This window comes from Chelonoidis abingdonii, chromosome 17, assembly GCF_003597395.2.
Source record: "Chelonoidis abingdonii isolate Lonesome George chromosome 17, CheloAbing_2.0, whole genome shotgun sequence".
In the NCBI taxonomy this organism is placed as follows: domain Eukaryota; kingdom Metazoa; phylum Chordata; order Testudines; family Testudinidae; genus Chelonoidis; species Chelonoidis abingdonii.
The window spans coordinates 34,430,645-34,454,492 of record NC_133785.1 but is presented as its reverse complement, the minus strand read 5'-3'; the positions used below and the strand labels follow the sequence as shown (position 1 = coordinate 34,454,492).

Sequence of the window (23,848 nt, the reverse complement as noted above, 5' to 3'; positions counted from 1 at the left end):
CCCATTTTCAGAATCTAGCCAATAACTTGCTCCCCCATTTTGCGAGAGGATTTGTGTGAAAGAGCTCTCCTGACCTCTTCTGCAGTACGATCAAGAGGGTTTTCCAGTCTTGTTGGTGCACTTTGTCTTTCAGTACTCTGAAGCTAGATCCCTGCAGAATTCACTGGGCCACACTTATCCTCATATAGACTTCCAGGGAGTTATGAGAACAGCCACACTGGGTCAGACCAATGGACTATCTAGCCCATTATCCTGTCTTCCAATAGTGGCCAATGCCAGGTGCCTCAGAGGGAATGAACAGAACAGGGAATCATCAAGTGATCCATCCCCTGTTGCCCATTCCCAGCGTCTGGCAAACAGAGGCTAGAGACACCATCTCTGCCTATCCTGGCTAATAGCCATTGAGGGACCTATCCTCTATGAACTTATCTAGTTCTTTTTTGAACCCTGTTATAGTCTTGGCCTTCACAACATCCTCTGGCAAAGAGTTCAACAGGTTAACTGTGTGTTGTGTGATGAAATACTTCCTTTTGTTTTAAACCTGCTGCCTGTTCATTTAATTTGGTGATCGCTAGTTCTTGTGTTATGAGAAGGAGTAAATAACACTACAAGGCGTCTCATCCCCAAAGCATTGAAAGATCACCAGTGGCAGGTCTGGCTAGTGTCTGTGGTGCTGCTGCAGGATAGAATGGGCTGCCTGACCTCACTAGAAGATAGGGACTGTTAAGAAGGGAGGAAGGTGAGGGGGAACAAGATCTGTTGCTTTCCCATGAAAAGCAAAGAGCAGGAGCTAGCTCAGTGGCTGCCCTCTGAAAGCCAAGACCATCACATTTCTTCCAACTTGAGGGTGGAACATGGGCTGCTGAGGAAGAGGGGAAGTCAGAATTGTGTCCCCCCAAGCTCCTTTGGGGGTGAGGGTGTCAGACTGCTCCTTCTGAGGTCAGGGGTTTACGTAGCTTCATTTAAAACCCACACTTTTAACAGAGCTGCACTCCGAGTTTTGCATTCCTTCCAAATCCAGAACCAGAGGGATGTTGAACTCTCATGGACTGAAATGGCCCCAAAGTTTACTTTTCTTGTGGGATCAAGATGGCTAATTAACCTCTAATCTTCTCATGCCCTTAAATAAAGAACTGCAACAAAGAGATTTCAGCTCCATCCTCTGGTGGCAATTACATGGCATTTAACTCAGTTCCCTTTTTTGGTTAAAGTAGTGTGATGATCTGACACTACTCTCTGCTGATCCAACAGGACAGTACCGTATGTTAGACTTACAGTCTCTGAAGCACTTTCTGAGTGCACCTTTATTGAGCCAGCTTGAGTGAGTCATCTACATGTAAAAATATAACTCTGCAGGGATTGGGGACAAGGTAACACACAATTAGCACAGTGCAGACCACATCTTTAAAGTTTTCAGGGGAGGATTAGGTGAATTCACACTTTTGTGATTTGTGTGGACCGTTGACCTCAGTTGGAATGTACATAGGCCAATAATGAGTGCTTTTGAAATTTCCCCTTGTAATTAAATAGGTGTGAAGGAAAGTGGCTTGTTCCCTTCATTTTTGGCCCTTATATTCCAAGTCTCTCTCTTTTTATTTATTTATTTATTTATTTTAAAGCACCATGGTCTGACTTGGGTACAAGATGGTTTTTTGCTAATCTTAAAACCAATAGAAAAGTTTGCATAACACTTTGGATTTCAGTTAAAACCATTGCTTTTAAACAAACATTCTGCTGCAGTATCTGCCACCCTGAGATGATTATATAGCTCTTAAGGGAGCTCTTCACAGCCAAACACCCAGGGCCCCACCCTGCTCGGCACTGTCTTTGCATAAAGTCGGTGACAGACTCTGGTTCCAAAAGTAGGGTGACCCAGCTGTTCTGATTTTACAGGGACAGTCCTGATACTTGGGGCTTTTTCTTATATAGGCTCCTGTTACCCCACTACCCCATCCCGATTTCTCACGCTTGGTCTCTGGTCAGCCTATCCAAGAGCTTAATTTAAAATGAAAATGAAATTGATTATGGATATATGTGAAACTAACTTCATTATTTGTCATGAGGAATTTGAAAAGTAGACAGCATTATCAAATAAGGGTTGGGATTTTTTCTATATTAATATTCTAAGGTTTTAGTAATACAGGTTAAAGAAATTTGTTCCAGTCATTTAAAATTGACCGTGTCCCTTTAATTTTATGACAATTCCCAGAGTGTTGATGATAGTGTTAGAGCCCAATCGTGTGCACACGTGTACACACACACACACTACGTTTAGATTGAGTATAAAATAATTTAAGCAGTTGGCAGCGGGACTTGCTGAGGCTGGCAAGAGAAGCAGTGCTTGTCACTATTGAAATGTGCATTGTCTTTTGAATTAATCATGGTGGGTTTTGAAATATTCATAATTTAATCTAGGTTAGCTCTGATCTACAAATGTGGTAGTATTTTGCCAAGCCCTCATACAGGAGTGTAATTGAGCAGTGGTGTAAAGGCTGCTGAGAAGATGAAATTGCTGCCATTATGACCTAGTGGAGAAGACAGAGAAGAAGTATAGCTAGATAAGAAGGAAACTCAAATTAAAGCTGCAGCCAGAAATTGCTTGTAAATAAAGATGAATGGAGGCAGAAATCCAGAGACACTACCAACAAATTCATCATACAATTAAAGGCTGAAACAGCAAATTAGGAACTGTCAGCCACCTAACCAGCCACTCACAGTGTCTCTTGTATGCCGCCTTATACACGCACGTGCCCTCTTTCTCTTCTTCAGCTCCATTTCTGAGTTCCATCCGTTGGTGAATCTAGTCAATGCATGCCTTTAAAATGACAATGCTACCATCTTGGTTTTGGAGCTTGGCACCTGCTTCATCTGAACTTGTATTCTTTCATGTATTATTCTTATTATTATTTGTATTGTTGTAGAACCTAGAAGCCCTAGTTGTGGCCCGGAGGCAGGAGCGCGGGATGCTTTGGCGTGACAGGTTAGGGAGTTGCTGGGTCACTCTTTCATTTAGTGGCCAGTCAGGCACTTGGCAAAACCGTTTTGGAAATTCCAGCCAGAGTGTCCTTAAAGATGGTAAGGAGGGAACTTGGAAGCATTGGTGCTGCCTTCCCTGAGGGGCAGCAGGCTGTTGCAGTTCACGCACGTTGTTGCTCTGAACATTAAAGCCCACAGAACATTCCACTTCTAAAACCCCATGGAGAGCTGAGATCCCAAGTACCTCGCTGTGTGGAATCTCTCTCTTCTTTCTGTGTTTAGGGGAGCTGCAGCTAATTTAATGAAATCGCTTTTGTATCAGTATCGAAAGAAAAAGCAGGAAAGAGATCCTGGCTTTCTTATCCTCTCCGTAAGGACTCATCCAAAGTCCATTGTGGTCAACATCCAGGCTCCCATTGTCTGCAGGGGGCTTTGGGTCAGGCCTGTAGTCTGAATGTGGCTGCACCTTGCAGCAGCGAAAGGTTGTATCTGTGGTGGGGATAAGCTTAGTACACTTTTCATGTTCATTATCAAAGCAAAACCTCCAGACTTTCCAAGCTGAGCTTTAAAGCAGAAACCTGTCCTGGGTAGTGCTGTCAGCTCTGGCACTGACTCCTCATGTAATCCCCTGGGGCAACTTGCTCTACGCCATTAAAATGGAGATTATGATTCACATCCACACTTGTAAAGTGCATAAGGATCGATGGATTAAAGAATGCTAGTGTGACACTCCCTACCATCCCGCCCCCATGAGTGTGTTACAGCTCCCCCTCTATGCCTGATCCACAGGGGATAACTGTCACAGCCCCAGCTATGGGAAGTGGCTCTTTAGCTTAAGCCAGAGGGACTCTCATTTTCAATCCCTGATATCTGCCAAGATGGCGGCCATAAACAAGTGGGGGATTATCTGGGATTGAACTGCTGTGGGGCTCGGATACTCAGGATGAGCTTTCTGTGTTCAGGGGAAGCACATAACCCACTGGCCAGTGTCTATAGTCTTCCCCTCTGCGTGATGCACAGAGGAGATGGGTGGCTTTGAACTTTATTTGAATGTCTCAATAAGGCATATAAATGTCTAAGGAATCAGATGCAAATCCTGTTCTCACCTCTCCTCTTCGCTGAATTTTTTTTTTTCCTAGCCAAGAGCCGTGGTTGGAGCTTATGGGAAGAAAAAGTGATATTTTGGGAGATTACAGTCTTCCTTCCATGTGTTACATGAACAAACAAACCAATTTATCATTATAAACTGGAGGAGGAGTCGAAACAAGTCCTGAAGAGCCAATTTTTTTATCTGTTTCTTAGTAACACAATACAGTGAGGGCTATAAAGCAGTCTGTCACAAACTGCAATGTTAAATTTCAGACAGGCTCAGAGAGAAGAACCTGTCCGGAGAGGGGATCTGTATATCTCACTTCAGTTGATTTTATTTTTTCTCTTCAGTGACTAGAAGAAATCCATGAACAGATGCTGTTGGTTAAAATCATAGGTAATAAATGAGAAGAAGGTTCTAGTGTCGAGGATATAATTTTAATTAGTAAACTGAAGGGATCAGAAGAGGAATTTCCAGATAGAATGATAATCACAGTATCTTAATAACATATGCTAATTGATGTTATTAATCAGCCTCACATTTGAAATTAAAAAAAAGTATTCAATCTATTAAAGGGAGCATCTTAGATAGTAACTGAGGTGATCAGAATCTGTCATTTACTAGAAATAGTAACCTGTTTTGAGCATCATGTGAGAATCTGAGTTAGAAAGAAGTTTGTCTGCATAGTTGTGGGCAGATTTAATGCCAAGTGCATAAAACAAAATATTTTTGTTGCTCCTCTGTTTGAAAAGGGATTTGAAGTTAAACTCACTTTTTTGTTGGCTTTTCTACATTACAAATAATGGGTCCTCCTTTCGCCCCCTCTTTCTTGGAAGTGATTGCCAAGCTTTCTGATGGTGATACCACATTCAGATGCAATCAGAGATGCATTTTTTTCTCCATTCAAATGAGTAAGGAGGGACTTCTGGGTCTCAGGGCTTGGCTGTATTAGAAAAATTGCACTGGCATAATGAAATCTATTTAAAATCATCATAATTAAGAGTGCAAACCCCTAGTGTACAGACACTCAAACTGGTTTAACCCTCACTTAAATTGGTTTAGCTCATGCTCGTGAAGTACTAATTTAAGTTAGGTTGACCGATTTGAGTAGGTTTTCACAGTCTTAATTTTTAAAATCAGTTTCCTTAAACCAATAGAACTCTTCTACTTTAGTTCAGGTCTGAGGCTGCCTCATGTTCCCACTCTGTTCAGGTCTTCTGGGTCTTTTGCCAGACACCTTGAGCAGCGGAAAGATAACGAGGACCACATACTTCAGATGTAGCAAAGTGTGTGTTTCATTGGGAGGGCTGAGAATGTCTGAGAGAATCTCTGCATCATTGAGAGTACGTATTCCATAGCAAGGACACTGCGTCTGATTCTGATTGTATAGTGGTGTCTGTCAGGAGTGACTCTGTGGAATTAGACAGGCATGAAACTAAGTAGTGAGATCAGAATTAGGCCAGTTTCTTTACCACTCTGCACAGCACTAGGCACAGTTTTGGTCCTATATAAATAAATGCTATAAATGTAATAAGTATTCGTGGTTCACTTTTGAAGAGTAAGGACCGTACTGTCCGCATAAAAATCAATGAGAAAATTCCCAAAGACTTCAGTGGGAGGTCGATCAGGCCTCAAGATCAAGAGGTGATGTAAAGGCCAAGGCTAACAATGCCAGTTCAGAGACAAAAGGAAAACAATTTATCTTGCCATGCAGAATCTTTCAGGACTGGGATGAGAAATCAGGGATCTAGTGCCAGCTCTGCTACAGCCTAAAGGTATCTCCTTTAGCATAGTTTTTGTGTTGTAGTTTTCCCCAAATGGCTGCAATAATTACCTTGCCTAGGTATTGTGAGATTTAATTTAATGTCTATAAAGCACTCGCTGTGCTCCTTGGATACGAGGTGCTATAAAAGTGTAGCACATTGGATTTTCATTTGATTAAGAGTAAACTTATGCAAATGGTGTTTAAGAATGAGTGTCCCCAGACTGAAAAATGCTCCCTTTGCACCAGGTTGAGTCAAAAATTAAATGTGCATGGTGCTCAACAGTGAAGGCTTCCCAACCCTCTCGGTACATAAACAAAAACTCATTAAAATTAATACAGTGTCTTTTCCAAGAACTCTAGAAAACAAAACCTTAATCATAGGACAAAGTGTTTCATGGGCCCAGAGCAGCTATAGCAGCAAAAATAAGTAAGGGTAAAATTTTCAGAAGCATCCAGGGGATGTGAGTTCTTATAAGTTGCATTTGTAAAGCAGACTTAAGGCCAGATTTTTAAAGGTATTTAGGGGCCTGACTCCCATTGATTTCACTGGGAGTTGTTAGATGCCTAAATACATTTAAAGCCTGGCCCTTGGGAGCCTGAATCTCATTGAAAGTCAGTGGCTCCTAAGTCACTTTTGAAAATGTTACCCCAAAGCTATTTTACTCCTCTGCAGGCTTGAAATCAGCCCTTCCCCCCATTTATTCTTACTCTAGATATGCTGCCCTTGGTCAAACATCAGTAGCATAGTATGGGGCCCGATGTTCCATGGAAATGTTAAATCTTGATCCACAAACTGAGAGCTGGCCAGCTCAGAGAGCCAGACTTCCTGCTCTTGGGCACTGGGAAGTGGTGTTGCAGTAGTACAATGCAGTTGTCACCCAGGTTTGCGTTAGCATTTCCAGGTCAGAATGAGCAAGGAAAGGCCACTGTCTGAACTTAAAATCCCTTTCATCAGCTGGCTAATGGAGAGGGAGGATGGGCTAATGGTCAGGGCTCTAATCTGGGACTTTCACAATCCCAGTTCAAATCCCTGCTCCACCACAGACTTTTTGTGTGGCTTTGGGGCTAGACCTGCAGAGGGAATTTGCAATGCCTGCCTTCCAGTGGAATCCGTAGCCCATTGGGTCCTAAGAGTTGAGTGAGGAGACTCTCCGTAGCAGCAGGACTGCGGTGCCTGTGCACATGCACACTGATAGAAAAGTAGGGGACTTTACCAGCAGAAATTTATGCACTGTGGAAATTTAGTGCCTACAGAGTTAGGTGGCAGCTGAGTAGGGGTTTTCAGGATCTAAACTTTGGCTTTAGGTGCCTAAAATGTCAGGTGGGTTCCTAAATCCCTTTGTGGATCTAGCCCCTAGTTCCTGGGCTTCAGCTTCTCATCTATACAATGGGGATAACAGTGCTATCTCAAAGGAGGGTTGTGAGGATAAATACGGTAAAGATAGCGAGGTGCTCAACTACTACAGTAATGGAGGCCAGATAAATGTCTAAAATAGATCTAAAGTGCAAGGACTGTGGCAGACTACAGACCAAAATGGCCCGCCGGAGCTGCTCTCTGAAGTCACAAAGCCGGGAATAGCACTGTACCACATGTGGTCCCATTTCTGAGGAAAACATGTCCTGCGTCAACCCAATTTAAATGTTCTGCATAAGCCCTCGTAATACCTGGTCTGTTGTGTTTCAAATGCCTCTGAAGGATGCATTAGTACGTGAGTCTAGTGCAGGAGCAGGAGTGTGGTTAACTACTGCTAAGTCCACAATCCGGACAACCAGCTTTCTCTTTCCCAACTACTGCAAAAGAGTTCGTATGAATTGGTTAGCCTGAAATACAGAGCGTTAGAACAGAACACAGACTGGTGGGATTTGATTATTATTTTGTTTAGAAAAATAATAAAATAGAAGGTTTCACTTCAGCTGTGTCTAAAGACTCAGAAGAGTTTGGATTTCTTTTTGAGATCTGGATTGGCACCTTACAATCAATTTCGAGCAGAGTATATTAAAAATGTCAATGAGGACTGACTTGTGCCTCTGAAGAACACTGTCTTGCCAGTTTCTGGGTAATGTGGTGGTTATTCTCCAGAATTATGGTACATTCTACCTGCAGAGAAATCTCTCCTGGACTACTACTTAAATCTTGAATACAGTATGATGTGTGAGTAACGGGGTGTCAAGCTCCACTGGATTTCTTTGAAGCACAGGATGTGGTCTAATGAGGATGGCCCGAGGTGAAGTGGTGTGGAAAATAAGCATTGTTTCTTCCAGTCAAAGTAAGTCAGATCCCCACAAGAAAACGGCCATTTCCCTGTTACTGAAAGCGGTTAAAGAAGTGAATATATTGGTCATCTCCCTAATATTTAATGTAAAGTAAGAAGCAGTTTTTCAGCTCAATCACAAAAGGATTTCTGGTTTGTTTTTATTGATCTATATAAAAATGCAAAACTTTGAGGAAGGAGATTTTACAATCTTTGATAATGTGTTCAATCGCGCTGAATTTAGTGGTTGCGCGGTTGCATTATAACTCTGATTGGACAGTGCTGTACCCTTCTATGCCAATTCATAATGACCTTGCTTCTCAAAATGATAGCGGTAGATGTCATTTATCCCTAAAACAAAATTATCAATCCTTTTAGGATGGGAAATGGAGGAATTGTGAATCATTACAATGTCTCCATTCCCCTATTAGTAAATTCAGTGGAGTAAGATGGCCAAAGAGTGAATGGGAATATGAAGTAGCTGGTGAGGCTGAAAGGAAGTATACCACTGAATAATGGTGGAAATGCTTTTATCTCTCTGGATTGGTCCTTTCTTTAGCAATTATCATCACAGGGTATGAGCGCTGTCCTTTGCTGATTTGTCTAATATCAGTGGTGATCTGCACATACCTTTAATATCCTATGGATAATCTCTTGTTTGTGCTTTCACTGTTCCCTATCTATGGCATGATCACAGATGTTCCTCATGAAAAACTCATGTAAAGTTATAAGAAGGCCTGTCCTCTTCAGCTGTTATTAATCAGCTTGTGCTGAGCATCTTTTAGTTATTTGCCTCCTCCTAAGTGAGATAAAAGTTTTCCCAGGAACTAATCTTCTCTACAAAGGTCTGTATGCCACATAAGATGGAATTTTCAAAAGTGCTTGGCACTGGTCTAACTTTGGTCCCGTTGAAGTCAGTGATAAAACTCCTGTCAACAGGTCAACACTGAGTGCTTCTGAAAATCCCAGTGTTAACTTGTAGCAGGGGCTTGCCCACATGAGGCGGTTGCAGTAGTTTAAGTGAGTGTGGTTTTTAATGCGTGCTGTGCATAATCAGCCCGAAAGGCTGTGTAGACGCTGCTATTTCAGTTTAAACCAGACTTACTTTGACTTTGCTGCAGTTGATTAGGAACAGGGTTCGATTACGTTGAAATAAGCCACATACACCAAAATAAGTGTGCAGGAGTTTGGACTGATTTAACTAGAAAATTAGATCACTATTTGGGCTTAGGCATTTGGACTTCAGCTACTAACAATAATAATTGAGCTAAAGCATATTCTAATCGAATACTGACCAGAAGATGGCAGTCTTGATACACAGGTGAAGTCTCATAGTTAAAACATTTTTTTTTTTTTTTTTTTTTTGCAGAAATGGAAAAACCTGCATGTTTCCTTCAGTTAATTTGAAAAATATATCCTCTTAGCAAGATGAGGATAAGTGCAAATGATAAAATACACACATTTTTAGTGGCAATTGCCCCCAACAAGCAAACGCAACTAGGAAATTAGAAGTGCTCTTAGATTTGACTCATTACATGTTTCACAAGGTTCATCTGGTAATGGTTTAAGACCAAATGTTTTGAAATTCATGACTCTTTCCAGCCATAATTATAACACTAAAAGGGTAATAAGACAACAGGTGCTAATATTGTCACATTAGCCGGCCTGCTCTGTAAAATAAAGCTAGAAGCATAATGATGCCATTAAGACCAATTTTTATTATTTGAGCTTATGTCTAAAGTACTTCATCCTTTGTTCAGATTTCATGATTAGCATGTATGAGCACCCTGGTGTGAGAGGGAGCTTGTAAACTTCAGGCTTAAGTCATAAGAGATTGCATAGCACTGTATATCGCCAGAGTTTGGGAAATAAACAATGTATATGTGGCAAAAGCCATTTTCTCTCTAAGCAATAATCAGAATCCTACAGTGTCTGCTTTTCCACTGACTTCAGTGGGCCAAGAGCACCCTAACAAATCAGTTTTGCCCCATATACAGAGACCACTCAGAAAAACTGTCTGGTGCCTTAATGAAGGTTGAGGTTATTTGGAGCCTATCCCAATGTATCCAGAGGCGATGAAGGGGTATAAACTTCTGACAGAAACAGAGAGCCAAATTCATTCCTCTTTTAGCTTCACTGCAGTCAGTGGGATTGCACCCCCAGGGATGAACTGGATTCTAAGTTCTTCGTGTGCTGAGTGCGCAATAAGCGTGCTCTGGACTGCACTGTTCTCCATGAGTCACTGGTGTCAGTCTGTGCAACATTAATTTCTGTTACTGAGTTTGAAGAGTGTCTCTGTGTAGACCTGAGACAGGTGCTGTGGAGCTAGCTGTTGTTGAAGACAAGCGCCTGTTCTTAATTTCTCTCTTTTAACAGCTCCTGTTTCATGGCTAGTGTGTGTCTAGATATGAAGTTGAGAATATAAAAGTAAACAGAGGCTAGGTTCTGCTTGGTGGGAATATATTGTGATTGGAATAGTCACCAATGAAATGTCACCATGTAGGAAGGTAACATTCTGTACCTTCTTATACGCCAGACAATGCCAATGGATGCATTTGACTGCTCCTACTCCCATTCTAGTAATAGTGTTTCAGTGACTTTCCCTAAGACCCCAGTACAGCAGTGAGTTCTGGGCAAGTGCAGGGATTCTCTCCTTGTGGACCTCATTAGGAGATCATGACCTACAACTGTAGATTTAACCCTCTGTGATCTGAAACTTGGGGGCATTTGTGAGGGACAGATGTAGTCATATAGCTTAAAATTTTACACTAGACTTTCTAAGTCAATAGTCATTTAAAGCTGAAGGCCAGTGTCTTTGGATGACAAGCATCACTGGTACACACTATGCTAAGAAAGCAAATGCTAGGATGTGTATTGATTACATTATCTTAATTCATGCTGTGTTACCTGTAAGCCACTGAAGTGCTTTAAGTCTGAGTACGGTAAATCAATTGAAAAGTCCCTTCCCTCCCCACCAGTTCCTTCTTTCCACTGAAGTTGAGTTTGTTACATTTTCATCCTGTGGCCCAATAGGCAGGCGTGAAATTAATTTTGCATGCTTTCCCTTTGAAGATGAGGCTCGGATCACATCAGAAGAATGCTTAGTTGTTACTGATAGTAAGATACACATGTAAAAACAATAAGGTAACGAGTCATAAGTTCGGATGTACAGTGAAAATGTCAGTGTTCTGTCTAGCTGCAACAGTTTTTGCACAAAAACTCGTGAGCAAAGAGTGCCCTATGGAACCTATCTGACAATAGACCCTGGGATGACATTAGCTTTTACTTTCTTTCATACCAGTACAATGCAATCACTTGTTTTTGTTCTTGTGCAGTGAAATATTCCCTTGTAGCTCAAATTCACATCGGAAAAACATCAAAGTTAATATGAAACAAAATGGAAGGCACTGCAAATATCTGGAGGAAATAGATAGATACATTACTTTGTAGCCACCCCTCTCATGCCAAAATTGCAACGCCACAGAAGTCAGGAAGCCATGCTGGGCTCTTTGTACCCCCTTGGTTGGGTAGATTGTTTTTCATCTGACAGCCTTTTTAAAGTTTTCTTCCTGCCTCCATACTTTTAAGGAATAAAAAGCTAATGTAAGGACATTGAGTGTTATGAAGCATGAAGTTCTATAAATATTTATGCTGAACTACAAAAAAAAGTTGACAATTCTTATTTTCTTGACATATTGGGGTCATTTGTTGGTTTTGACCCCTGGAATTGAAGCACACGTGGAGTGGTACCTCTTTGGAATGACTCTTGACTATTGCAAATACAACAGGATGAGCTAGTGAGTTACAAAAGAATTTATTTCATAGCTACTTTTGAATACAGATGTTAAACTTTATACCGTGTTAAAAAAAAGAAAAGAAAAGGTAGTCCTACAAGCTACCAGTCATGCTTATTCAATTTGTACATCCTGAAAACAAGCTATTAACTTTAATATGCCTAATGAAAACATTAATGTATACAAATTAGTTGCTTAATTTATTTGAGTTCATTTTTGGAGGAACAGATTTCATCCAGGTTGCTTTTTTTATTATGTGCACGTCCCTTTAAATGCAAAACATTGTAAAAACACATTTAATTTTAACTTTTTTGGGACCAAATTCTCTGTTGTTCCTTTCCTGTACTATATTCTATCACCAGCACAAGCTGCAGTAGCCTCATGCTACTTTGTTATGTTGACTGATAAGACTTTTATATGCAGTGTTGTTGTAGCTGTATTGGTCCCAGGATATTGGAGAGAGAAAGTGCGTGGGGTAATATCTTTCGTTGGACCAACTTCTGTTGGAGAGAGAGCCAATCTTTCGAGCTTACACAGAGCTCTTCTTCTAGTCTTAGGACTCTCCACCTCTGCAAAGTCCTAGGACCCTACATCTGAGCCTGAGTGTGACAGATTTGCATGTAGACAGAAGGTTTGGACTCAAGCCTGAGTCTGAGCTCTGGTCTACAATACAGAATTACTTTGATATAACTGCATTGCTCAGAGGTGTGAATAATCTGCACCCCTCTGTGACATAGCGCGGTTTACTGTCGGTATAACTATCTCAGCGAGAGAACTTCTCCCACCCATGTAGCTACCACCTCTCGTGGAGGTGAACTAACTAAGGCTATGTTTACACAGCACACGTTACAATGGCATGGCTGTGCCCCGCAGCTGTGCCATTGTAAGGTGTACTGTGTGGCCACTCTTCATTGTCGGGAGAGAGCGACAAAACAAAACCACCTCAATCAGGGGCAGTAGCTTCATCGACGGGAGCGCGGCTCTCGCTGATGAATCGCTGTCCACACCAGCGCTTTTTCGTCACTAAAACTTTTATTGTTCAGGGGGGTCAGGAGTGGGTTTCCACAGCCCAAGCGACAAAAGTTTTAGCAACAAAAGTGCCAGGGTAGACATAGCCTGAGATGACGGGAGAAGCTCGCTCCTGTTGGCTTACAGCATCTTCATTAAAGCGCTACTGCGGTGCAGCCGCATCAGTGCAGCGTTTTAAGTGTAGCCCTGCCGTGAGCCTGGGCTTACATTGCAGTGTAGGCATACCCAGAGTAGGGATGTAAAAGATTAACTGGTAAGCATTAGACTTACCGTTAACCAACCTTAAACGTTAACCCCAGCGGCCCCGCACCAGCCAGAGGGATCCCATCCCGAGCCCCTGCCACCCCAGGTCCTCTGGACCGATTTCGGTGAATGGTTACCCAGTTCAATGATTAATTTTAACTGGTTAGCTTTTTTAACCAGTATTTACATCCTTAACCCAAAGTGTCACAGCTGAGGTGAAACAGATTGTTGATCATAACTAGTTAACACATTTCAAAGAACCAGTCATGGGGAAGTAGCCTGTTAACACCCCTCAAATCATGGCTTGGAGAAAGCTGGGGGGTGGGGGATTAGTGGATGATTGATTGTTGTAATAAGCCATAAATCCAGTGTCTCTGTTCATTCCATGATTTTTAGTGTCTAGCAAAGTTATGAATTTAAGCTCCCAGACTCATCTTTTGAAGGTGTTGTGTAGGTTTCCTTTGAGGATGAGGACTGAGAGGTCAGATATAGAGTGATTGCTTTGTGAAAAGTGTTCACCCTCAGGAGATGGTGGTTTTTATCTTACTGTTTTTCCGTATGAGTTCATTTGAGAGTGTACCAATGTTGGTTTCACCCATGGAGGAGTTATTGAGGCATTTAGTGCATTGGATGAGGTGTTGTGATAGGCGTGTGTAAGACCCATGGATCCTGAAAGGTATGTTGTGTGGGGTGTTGATCATTGTAGCAATGGATATGCTAGTTTTGCATCTGTTGTTCTGGCAGGTTGTGATGCCGCTTTGAGTTGATGTGCTCTGGTCTATGGAGAGCTTGCATGTGATGGAGAGTTGGTTTGAAGGCCAGAAGACTTTTATAGGCCATTACATCAGCACAGCAGGAGTGCAAGTACACTGACTATGGGCTGGTCTACACTATGGGATAACATCGATTTTAGATACGCACTTTCAGCTACGTGAATAACGTAGCTGAAGTCGAATATCTAAAATTGATTTACTCACCCGTCTTCACCGTGCGGGATCGATGTCCGCGGCTCGCCATGTCGATTCCGGAACTCCGTTGGGGTTGATGGAGTTCCGGAATCGATATAAGCGATAGATTAGACGCGATATATCGATCCCAGAGCAATCGATTTTAACGCGCCGATACGGCGCGTAGTCTAGACGTGGCCTATGTCTCTTTCTGCCCTCTCCCTGCCTCGTCTGTCAGAATCTGGGAGGAGAGCTGGCACCAAGCCATTATATCAGTTCTGTACCAGATAGGGAATCTCTCTCTGACTGGAAGATTCTATAGGGGCCGTTTCTGCCTCCTTTACACTGCTGGTGTGATGTAAAAGGTCCTCAACATAGGGCAAAATCTAGTTCTTAATCTTTAAAAATACTGTTATTCTCAGGCTTTCTAGTGTTGTGATAAGTTACTGTTCTATGCAAATAAACCACTGCTATTGTGGTGTTAAGACAGAGATTTTAACTGTAGAAAAGCCAAAAGATTCAGGGATCAGATTCTTCCACTGCACAGTATGAGGAACTCCCATTTGACAGGGAAGCTCCTCCACTGCCAGATCAATTGAGTCCTGGTAGCCACAACCTAGGAGTATGTAAAAAAACAAAAAAACCAAAAACCCTAGGAGCATCTCAGTAAACTGACTTAAGGGGCAAGAACAGAGGAGCCTTGCAAGGAGGACCCTAGCTGAATTCAGGGGGGAAGCTTAGGAGCAGAGTCCTATTTGTTTCCAAAGAAAGAAAGCAAGAAGAGAGGAGCGGATGAGGATGCATACGGTGCTGAGCAGGGTGGGGATTTGGTATGTTTTATGAGTTACTTGCGTCCTGTCTTGGGAGAGTTATTCTTCCTGCAGCACTTTTACAGTACTTCTTTTTATGTGGCAATAGGGTCTTCCAATACAGACAGACCACAAATACAGAATGAAAATGCCACACACACCTGTTATAGTTATGTAATTTTCTATCTTTGCAATCACAAATTTAAAACAAACAAACAAACAAACAAACAAGGACTTTGCCACTTGAGGCAACACTACCCTTCAGACTGAGCTTATTTAACTCTCTTACCATCCTCACAATAACATCTAAACACCCTCACACACTTACTCTCACTGGAACAGCCACCACCCCTTTGCTTCAGCCATACAAACTCACCCACATTGCCCAGGACCCCATTCCTCAAAAACCACACACACATGCAACCTTAACTGACCTCAAATTATTGTGTGTCGCAATAACAGATTACAGACTTTGTAAATAAGTCTACCCTGGTAGCTGGGGAGTGCCACTAGTTGCAGTGAATCCTTTAAGGCACTCAGCCTTGAGACTCACCTTCTTGGATGACAGGTCTGTTGGCTGGAGAGACCAGGAAATATCAGTACCAGTACTTGCTTCTCTGCAGTCGCTGAGCTTCACCATGCATTTGAAGGGGCTCTTTACAATAAATATTTTTATTTCCATCCAATGCTCGGTGAAGTGTTCCTCAGTCTTGGTCGCTAGAGGACATAATGTGACCATCTTGCTTATTTGGAAAACAAACACATGCAAATTGGTCTGGAGAAAAGTCTTTCCACATGTCCTATTTACAGTGCAAATATTGAGAAGGATTCCTGTGACTTGGAAATAACTTTCAAGCTTTCTCCCTTTCTTTAATGATCTCTTACTCCAAATCTGCTTCTGCTTTGAGAGTCACTGTCAAACTGAAACATTTGTGGAGGACACTTCCATTTTTCATTAGTGTGCCATTGTACATTCCGATTTCAGCAAGCACACAGCACTGTCTGACAGTGAGTACCTAAGTGTCTCACCAACAGTTTTTAAGGTTGACTCTGAAATATACAATCTGTTTCTCACTTTTGCAGGTTTCACTGTGTGGAAGGAAAAGAAAACTAACTTTATAAAGGAAGTGGACTCAGGTGTGTGTAGTCTAATTATAGGCTTCTTTTACAGGTTGCCTGTCTAATACGGGTTCCTTCTGAAGTTGTAAAGCAGAGGGCTCAAGTTTCTCCTTCATCCAGTACCTTTCAAGTTCTTTCCAACACCTTATATCAAGAGGTAAGGTCTGATCAAAACTTGTGAATTATAGCTGCTTCCAACTGTTCTCCAAGTCCAGTGCTGTATGTTCCTAGCAACTTTTCAAAACTATCCTTTGGCTAAGTGTTATTGGCATGTTACATTGGAATAGAATGCTAGCGAGTTATGTTGCTTCTCTTCATATTTAGGGCATCTGCACCTGGAAACAGGTTAAAATCCTCTAGTTTCTATAATGCCTTATGCAGTAATTTAACTCTTTCAAATCAGTCTGCTGGTTCCACGGCCGCATTAGTAGCAGAGCTGCCTGTGCTACAGCTAAGGTTAATGAATTAAATCATTTAAAGTTCTCATGGGGTTTGCAGAAAGAAAATGTCATTAGTGTAATGTTTATGGTACTGCATCCTTTCTGCAATGCTGATACACATGCCTGGAACTGTTGGGTCCTTTACTTTCCCTTGTGTGTGATAGGCGGAAGGACATCCCAAGGAGATTACTTTAGCACCCATTGTCAGGGAAAGCATTTTACATGTGTCCCTGATGGAGGACAAGTCATCTCTTAACCCAAATGGTTATATCAAGCCTGAAGCCCGTCACAAGAACTGAATCCCCTCCTGCAGAGTTGATTCTCTTTGTACCTCTACTCCAGGAGTGAGTGGAGCAGGTTGGTGGTTGGAGCAAAGCTCTACTTCCCAGATTTCCAAATATAAACAAGTTTCCACTAATGCCCTTTAATCCCCATAAGGATGTGTCTCCAGCATTTCCTGGATACTACCCAGGAGCATGGGCCAAGTTTCCTCTATGTCCTTTTAAGCCAATAGGATCCTTCCTCTGTCTGAGGCAGTCATCTGAGCATTGTGATTCAGTATCTGCCACTGACCAGTATCATAAGCCTAACTCCCAAATCTGGACCTTAGCGTCCAGAAATCTGGGTGCCTAGCATGAACCCTTCTAAGTTTAATTACCAGCTTAGCTTTGATCTTGCTGCCACCATCCAAAAATTCCAGGGTTTTGGCCCCCTCTGGTCTCCCCAAAACCTTCCCTGGAGGGACCCCAAGACTCAGAAACCCTGAGCCTACAACAAAGGGAAATAACCCACTTCCCTTCCCTCTCTCTCTCCCACCCAGACTTTCCTCTCTGGGCTAACCTGGGAGTATTGATGCAATCTCTTTACATCACAATACCAAGAAGCATATCTCCTCTATTCCACAAAGAGACAAACCCCAAATACAAGGAAACAGAAGAGATTCTATCTCTCCTCCCCCTTAGCTTCTTCCCGCCCTGGGACACTAGGAGAGTTAAACACAGAGCGTAGTGTTTCCCCTCCCCCCTGTCTTTCCTTTCTCCTTAACCAGAGAAAAACTCAAACAGGTTTTAAAAAGAAAGCTTTATATAAAAAAGAAAGAAAAAAGACATAAACATATTCTCTGTAACAAGATGACAATACAGGGCTATTGCTTATAAGAAAAATATGAATAAACAGTCTGATTCAAAAAGATATCCAATTTGAAACATTCCAGCAAGTTACACACATGTAAATACACCCAAAACAACATAAAAGCCTATATTGTTTTTCTACCTGTACTTACAAGTTGGAAACAGAAGATTAGAAGAAGAAAGAAGCTTCTCATAGCTGAGAGACAAACAAAAGACTCAGAGTCCAAAAATTCCCTCCCTGACTTTGAAAAATCCAGTTTCCTGATTGGTCCTCTGGTCAGGTGTTTGGTTCCCTTTGTTAACCCTTTACAGGTAAAAGAAACATTAACCCTTAGCTATCTATTTATGACAACCAGGTATCTGGCTGTGAAATTCTGAGCCAGCAAACTCAGTTGACAGAAGAAGTATTGGGTACGTGTCTGCATAAATGCTGGGGAAGAGAGTGATTTTAAGTTTCAAAGGTGGTGTTGGAGTGGCAGCTTAGACTCCAAACTCTAAAAAGCTTTCCTTGATATTTCTGGAGTCTTCTTTTCCCAGAAATCAGGGCCCTGGAGAGATTGTACCAGCCAAGGCTATATTAAAACCCTTTCTGTGAAAGGTGGCACTCATCTTCCTCACATGCATGTCAATACTGTGATTCTAGCTCTGTTCTGCTTTGCTCTGTAAATGTAGGTCAATGCACTAGTTGGGTAATGCGCTCTGTGAAGGTATGTCTAATGTGTTTTGCTTTAATTGGTCCACGTAGACCCTGCTGGTGTGCACTAAAAGTTGGCAAGAACACTTTAGTGTAGTACTGAGGAGCACATTTAGTGCACACCAGCAGGGTCTCCATGGACCAACACATTAATGCGCTTTAGCTATCACACCCCGTAGTGTACGTAGCATGGCGATGCAATTAAGCCCTAAAGTGTTGTGTGGAGGCTATAATCTCTCTCTCTCCCCCCTTAAAGGTACATGCTTTCCCTGTCACATCTCTTTCTACCTCCCATACTATCTATCAGTCTTGGATACTTATTTGGCCTCCATAGTATCTGAGAGCATCAATCTTTAATATATTTATCCTTGCAACTGTGAGTGGGGTAGTGCTATTATCTCTATTTTACAGTTGAGGAAACTGAGGCAGAGAACCTAAATGACTTACCCTAATCACACAGAGTCTTTAGCAGAGCAGGGACTTGAGTCTCCCGAATCCTAGGCTAGTGCCCTAACTACTGGACCTTCCTTCCTTTCTATAGTTGAAACTGGGCTAGCAGCATTGATATGCTCAGATCCACAGTTGTTGCTAAAACTGCTTCAGACATTGTGCAGACAGAGCAGATGGAGTTACCATCTGAGATCCAAGATGGAGGAACTATAAAGCAGCCTTGCAAAATTCTATTTGTTAATTTCCTCATGATGGAAAATCAGTTTCCAGACTCTTCCTGTCCCTGCTACCTTTAAAGAAAAGGGGGTGGGGGTTCTGTTGCGGACAGGCTGAGTAGATACGTTTAGGCAAAGTCCTTTTGCATTAGTTTGCAATATTTAATTTGTGGGATAGGCACCCAGGGTAATTTTTTCTTTTTCATGAGTGTTAAATACTATTGACCTACATTTTGAAAAAAATACCTGCCAACTTTTGGGTGCTGAACTTGAGACACCTGTGAAGGGGGAGGAGGGGATAGGTACTGATTTTTCTGAGTATGAGCTCCGTACACTTCTTAAAATTAAGCCCCTTTCAGGTGTCAGGTTAGGCAACCAAAACCAGCAGTCATTAAAAAAAAAAAATAGCTCTAATTTTTCCATCTTTGTCACCCTTCTGGTGAGCCTGGGTGAGCAGATTTTATAGCTGGGCTAGTACACTTTTTAGGCTGACGTTACAAGGCTGCAGCTCTCAGACAACTCCAGTTATGGGAAAATAACGTCTGCTTTTCCTCCTCTCTTCTTTTTCCATCCCATCCCTGACCCACAAGATCTACTGGTGTTCGAGATACTGTCATAGAAGCACTGAAAGGAGAACTGAACCCTGATATACATGCAGTGCATAAATGCAATCATCTGATTACAAAGAAAACATTTAAGTCTTTCCTCACAGTGACTCTGAACCAGAGCAATTAAGAAACCAGACCTGTGGCCAGCTTGTCATCCTAGGTGCCAATTTCATGTGGGCCATTTAACTTGAACATCCTGCTACTCTGCTTACATATGCATTTGGAAGAGTGGAAGCTTCTAGCTCTGCAGCTGCCAATGGCAAATATTAGGTAGTCAGAATATGAAATAATGTATTTCTGTGCCTTCCTGCTCTTCTTATTCAAGTTATGGGGCAGGGGTCAGCAAACTTTCAGAAGTGGTATGCCGCATCTTCATTTATTCACTCTAACTTAAGGTTTTGTGTGCCAGTCATACATTTTAATGTTTTTAAAAGGTCTTTTTCTATAAGTCTATAATATATAACTAAACTATTGTTGTATGTAAAGTAAATAAGGTTTTTAAAATGTTTAAGAAGCTTCATTTACAATTAAATGAAAATGCAGAGCCCCCCAGACCAGTGGCCAGGACCCAGCAATGTGAGTGCCACTGAAAATCAGAAGGCGGCACACGTGCCATAGGTTGTCTACCCCTGTTATAGGGTCTGTTTTCTACTTGAGGTGTATGGATATCTGATTATTCTTAGCGCTGATTAAACATGCTTTGAAAGGAAGATGAAACCTGCTGGTGTGGTAAACCTTGGAAGACTGTTCAGTGCTATGATCAATTCATTAGAAGTTCAGGTCTTGCCCTTAGTAAGGCTGTAATACCTGTCATGTAATTAATCACCAGTAAATTGTAGTATCTGCTAATGTAAGTCTCTGTAGCTGAAGTTTTCATTTTTTGCTTTACAGGGTATTCAAGGACTTTATCGAGGTTACAAAAGCACTGTATTAAGAGAGGTAAAACACTTGTTTTCTGTTTTGAAATTGTTCTGTTGCACTGTATCATATCTTGTTGGGAAAAAGAAATCATGGTACAACTGTGTCAAACAGATGGCTCTGCAAACTTTCAATACAAATATTTCATTCTAGTAAGTTAACTAGTTATGGATATGTAATGGGAGCTTAAATAAAACATTGAAAAGCATCTATGATATAGAAGTGGCAACTAATCTGTGCCTCAGTCCTCTTAGTTTTTATGCTGCGTGGATGTAATTGAATGGAAATGCAGCGGCGGATCCAGGCATCAGCGCTCCAAGCACGTGTCTGGGGTGGCAAGCTGCAAGGGGCGGCCTGCTGGTCGCTGTGAAGGTGGCAGTCAGGTTGCCTTCGGCAGGTTGCCTGAGGGAGATCTGCCTGTCCCGCGGATTCAGCGGCAATTCGGCGGCGAGTACGCCAAATCTGCAGGACCAGGGATCTCCCGCAGGCAAGCCGCTGAATCCGCAGGACTGGGGACCTCCCGCAGGCGCAGCGCCGAAGGCAGCCTGACTGCCGTGCTTGGGGCAGCAAAAAAGCTAGAGCCGCCCCTGTGGAAATGTATCAATTATGAAGATGTACATAATAAAGTATTGGTAAAATTGTGTAAGTTCTGTGACGAGCATCCAGTAAGTGTTTATACACAGAGTGGCACTATCTGGCTCTCAGTCTGTGTGTAAGAGATACATACAGCCTTTCACAGCAAGACGTATAAATGTAATGCAACTTTCTTTGACCCTAAACCCAAGGAACGCTGTCATAGGGAAGAATAAATACTGAAAGTAGACTTTACTCAACTAAGCTAAACATTTTTTTAAATGTTAAAAATATTGGTGAATCTCAGGATTTGCACTTTCTTTAACGTGTTGTTGCTACACTTTGTCAAAGAGCGAGACTTCTTTTAAAAGGAATTAAAAATTCCTCTGTTGAATTTTGTGGGCCCAGTCTGTTCTTGCTAAATTAATTGGGAGCAAGATCAGAGCCAGCATGTAATTTCAGCGTTGTCACTCTCTTTAGGTCTTAGTTGTGGTTTTGGCCCTGATTCTGTAATTGGATTCTTTGTGAAGCCCTGTGGGAGCAGAGCTCTGCCCTGGGGAATCTGATTGTATGATTGAAGCATTTATGTTGTAGTGTTTTTTTTTTTTGTCTTTGAATATGCTCCGTCTGTGACGTGCCTATAGCTCTCATTTGGAGAGTGCAAGATGGATATGGATTCCCTCTACATATTAGTACTGGGAGGATTCCCAACTGTTTTATTGTGATTCTAATCTTACAGCTCCCTTGCACTCTAACAAGTATTGAGTAGTAGTACATTTAAACAAAAAACCATTGCTTAGATTGTAACGTGGTGATATGGGTTTAAACTCCTCGTGCAGGCTTGTCATTTGCCGAACACTTTAGAGAAGGATACAGGATTGGTTTCCTCTGAAAATAGTATAAATGTCTTTCAGAATTGTGCTTTACCTACTGTGTTTAGTTAGGTGTAGCACTTGTATTTTGTTCTTAAATGAGACATAGCTAAGCAATCAGGGTTAGATCTTAGCCTTTTTTAAAAACTCAGACTCAATGTTTACCATTAAAAAAATATTCATTATTTATATTACCATTGATAGTAATGCTAACTAATTAGCATTTGAAAGCCTGCTTTCAGCAGCATTCATTGCTTTAAAGAACTTTCCTTCATGCCCAAAACTGTATTCAGGGATAAGGATATAGGTATTGTGTAAACCTTACTACATACAGTAAGAAAATCCCAAATATAGTGTTGCTTTAAGTACCAACAAGTGTTAATGCCAGAGTTTATTTTAGCCATTCCAAATGTTTCAAAAATTAGTTATTTGTGTGAAGATGACACTTGCTTTTCTGAAACATAACCCCCACCACAGCTTCATCCTGTACTTATTTTCTGGCTCACTAAACACACATTATTGCCTCTGATTTCATCTGGAGGCAGGCAAAAGAGGGCAACAAGGCTTTTTGATTTCTCCGAGGGGTTCTGAATAAATGAATAAATTTAGATGCCATGGAATACAGATTTTGCATACTAACAGATAAAACACATGGTTACAGCTGGATGCAAGTCTCTTTAAAATTTGTTTTGACATATGTCAGGACGGTAATTAATTTCCAGGCCCTTCTCCTAGCCCAGTGTGTGACCTTTCTGAGATAACTTTGTTTACCCAAAATAGCAGGACTTTGCTGGAAATTTAATTGGGGTTCTTTCTACTATGTATATTCATAAATGATCCTTCAGAACTGATTTCAGTTGAAATATTGCTTTTTTGGAGTATCTGTCCAACAGAATGAGAAAAATTATTGCCTAATGAAATGTGGTTTCTCTTCAAAATGAAACAAATAATAGATGATCTGTTTAAAAAAAAATCCCTATTCTTTTAACACAATGTTAAGACTATCACATTTTGACACACTAAATATCGCTTTTTGCAGTGAAGTGTCCATTTGATAGTCTGAGTAAAAGCAGCACATTCAACTATTTGCTGGAAATGTTGTAAAGCTGAAACTTTTGCTGGGTGTTCCCTCCCCTCCCCTCCGCTCCTCTCCCCCTCCCTACTTTGAGAATGCATTTCTTCCTTCCTTCAGCAGAAGATCTTTGGTAAAAGCCTGTGTTAATTCATTAGATACCTCTGTGTGTTCCCTGTATTGTATGCATACAGTAACATTTAATTCTAGCTGAATCTAGTGTTTATGGAATCTCTTTGCATGCTTCAGCTTTTGCTTGTAGAAAGCCATTTTAGTTCAGAAGAAAGTGTTTCAGTATATGGGCTACAGTGTTGGATATCTTTTTTTAATGGGGCCTAACATATTGATTAACTTCAATGGAGGAGCAGAGTGGAGAACTGAGCCATTACTTAAGATTCTCTCCTAACTCAGAGCAGATGGCTAGTGCATGTCTCTCCCCCTTCCCCTTTGGTTTCCACAAATTTCTCATTCCCCTTTTAGTGGCTCTTCCCTCTCAAACCCCATTTCCTATTGGTACCTACATCTTCCTCCCTTTTGCTTCTATCTGCCTTTGGGTTCTTCTGACCCCAGAACCCCCAAGGGAGATTAGGTGCATTGCAGTTGTGGGTCTGTTCCTCCATACATGCACTGGCATTGCTAGCACCAGCCTGAAAGATGCACGCTCAGGCCCTTGGAAGAGAGCTGCTAGGCTAGAGGGCTGGGCTACATGATTGCTCAATGAGACTTTCCTGTCTGGATAAGTGGCAGGACACAGAAGGCTGTGAGAAGACATGGAATTCTCACGATGTCATTTCCAAGTGAGAGAGACACTTTCTCGGGTGGTAGTACACCATTTTGTAGAAAGTAGATTAT

General features: G+C 41.7%; 1 protein-coding gene across 3 annotated transcripts in view; it reads left to right on the top strand.

Annotated features, from left to right (window-relative positions):
• The window catches only part of SLC25A26 (solute carrier family 25 member 26), a 142,548-nt gene that overhangs the window by 23,728 nt on the left and 94,972 nt on the right, over positions 1-23,848 (top strand). For all 3 annotated transcript variants that reach the window (XM_032775759.2, XM_032775760.2, XM_032775761.2), the window contains 2 exons: positions 16,077-16,181; positions 20,453-20,500. In XM_032775759.2, coding sequence (XP_032631650.1) covers positions 16,077-16,181; positions 20,453-20,500 — 153 coding nt within the window. The remainder of the gene's footprint in view (positions 1-16,076; positions 16,182-20,452; positions 20,501-23,848) is intronic.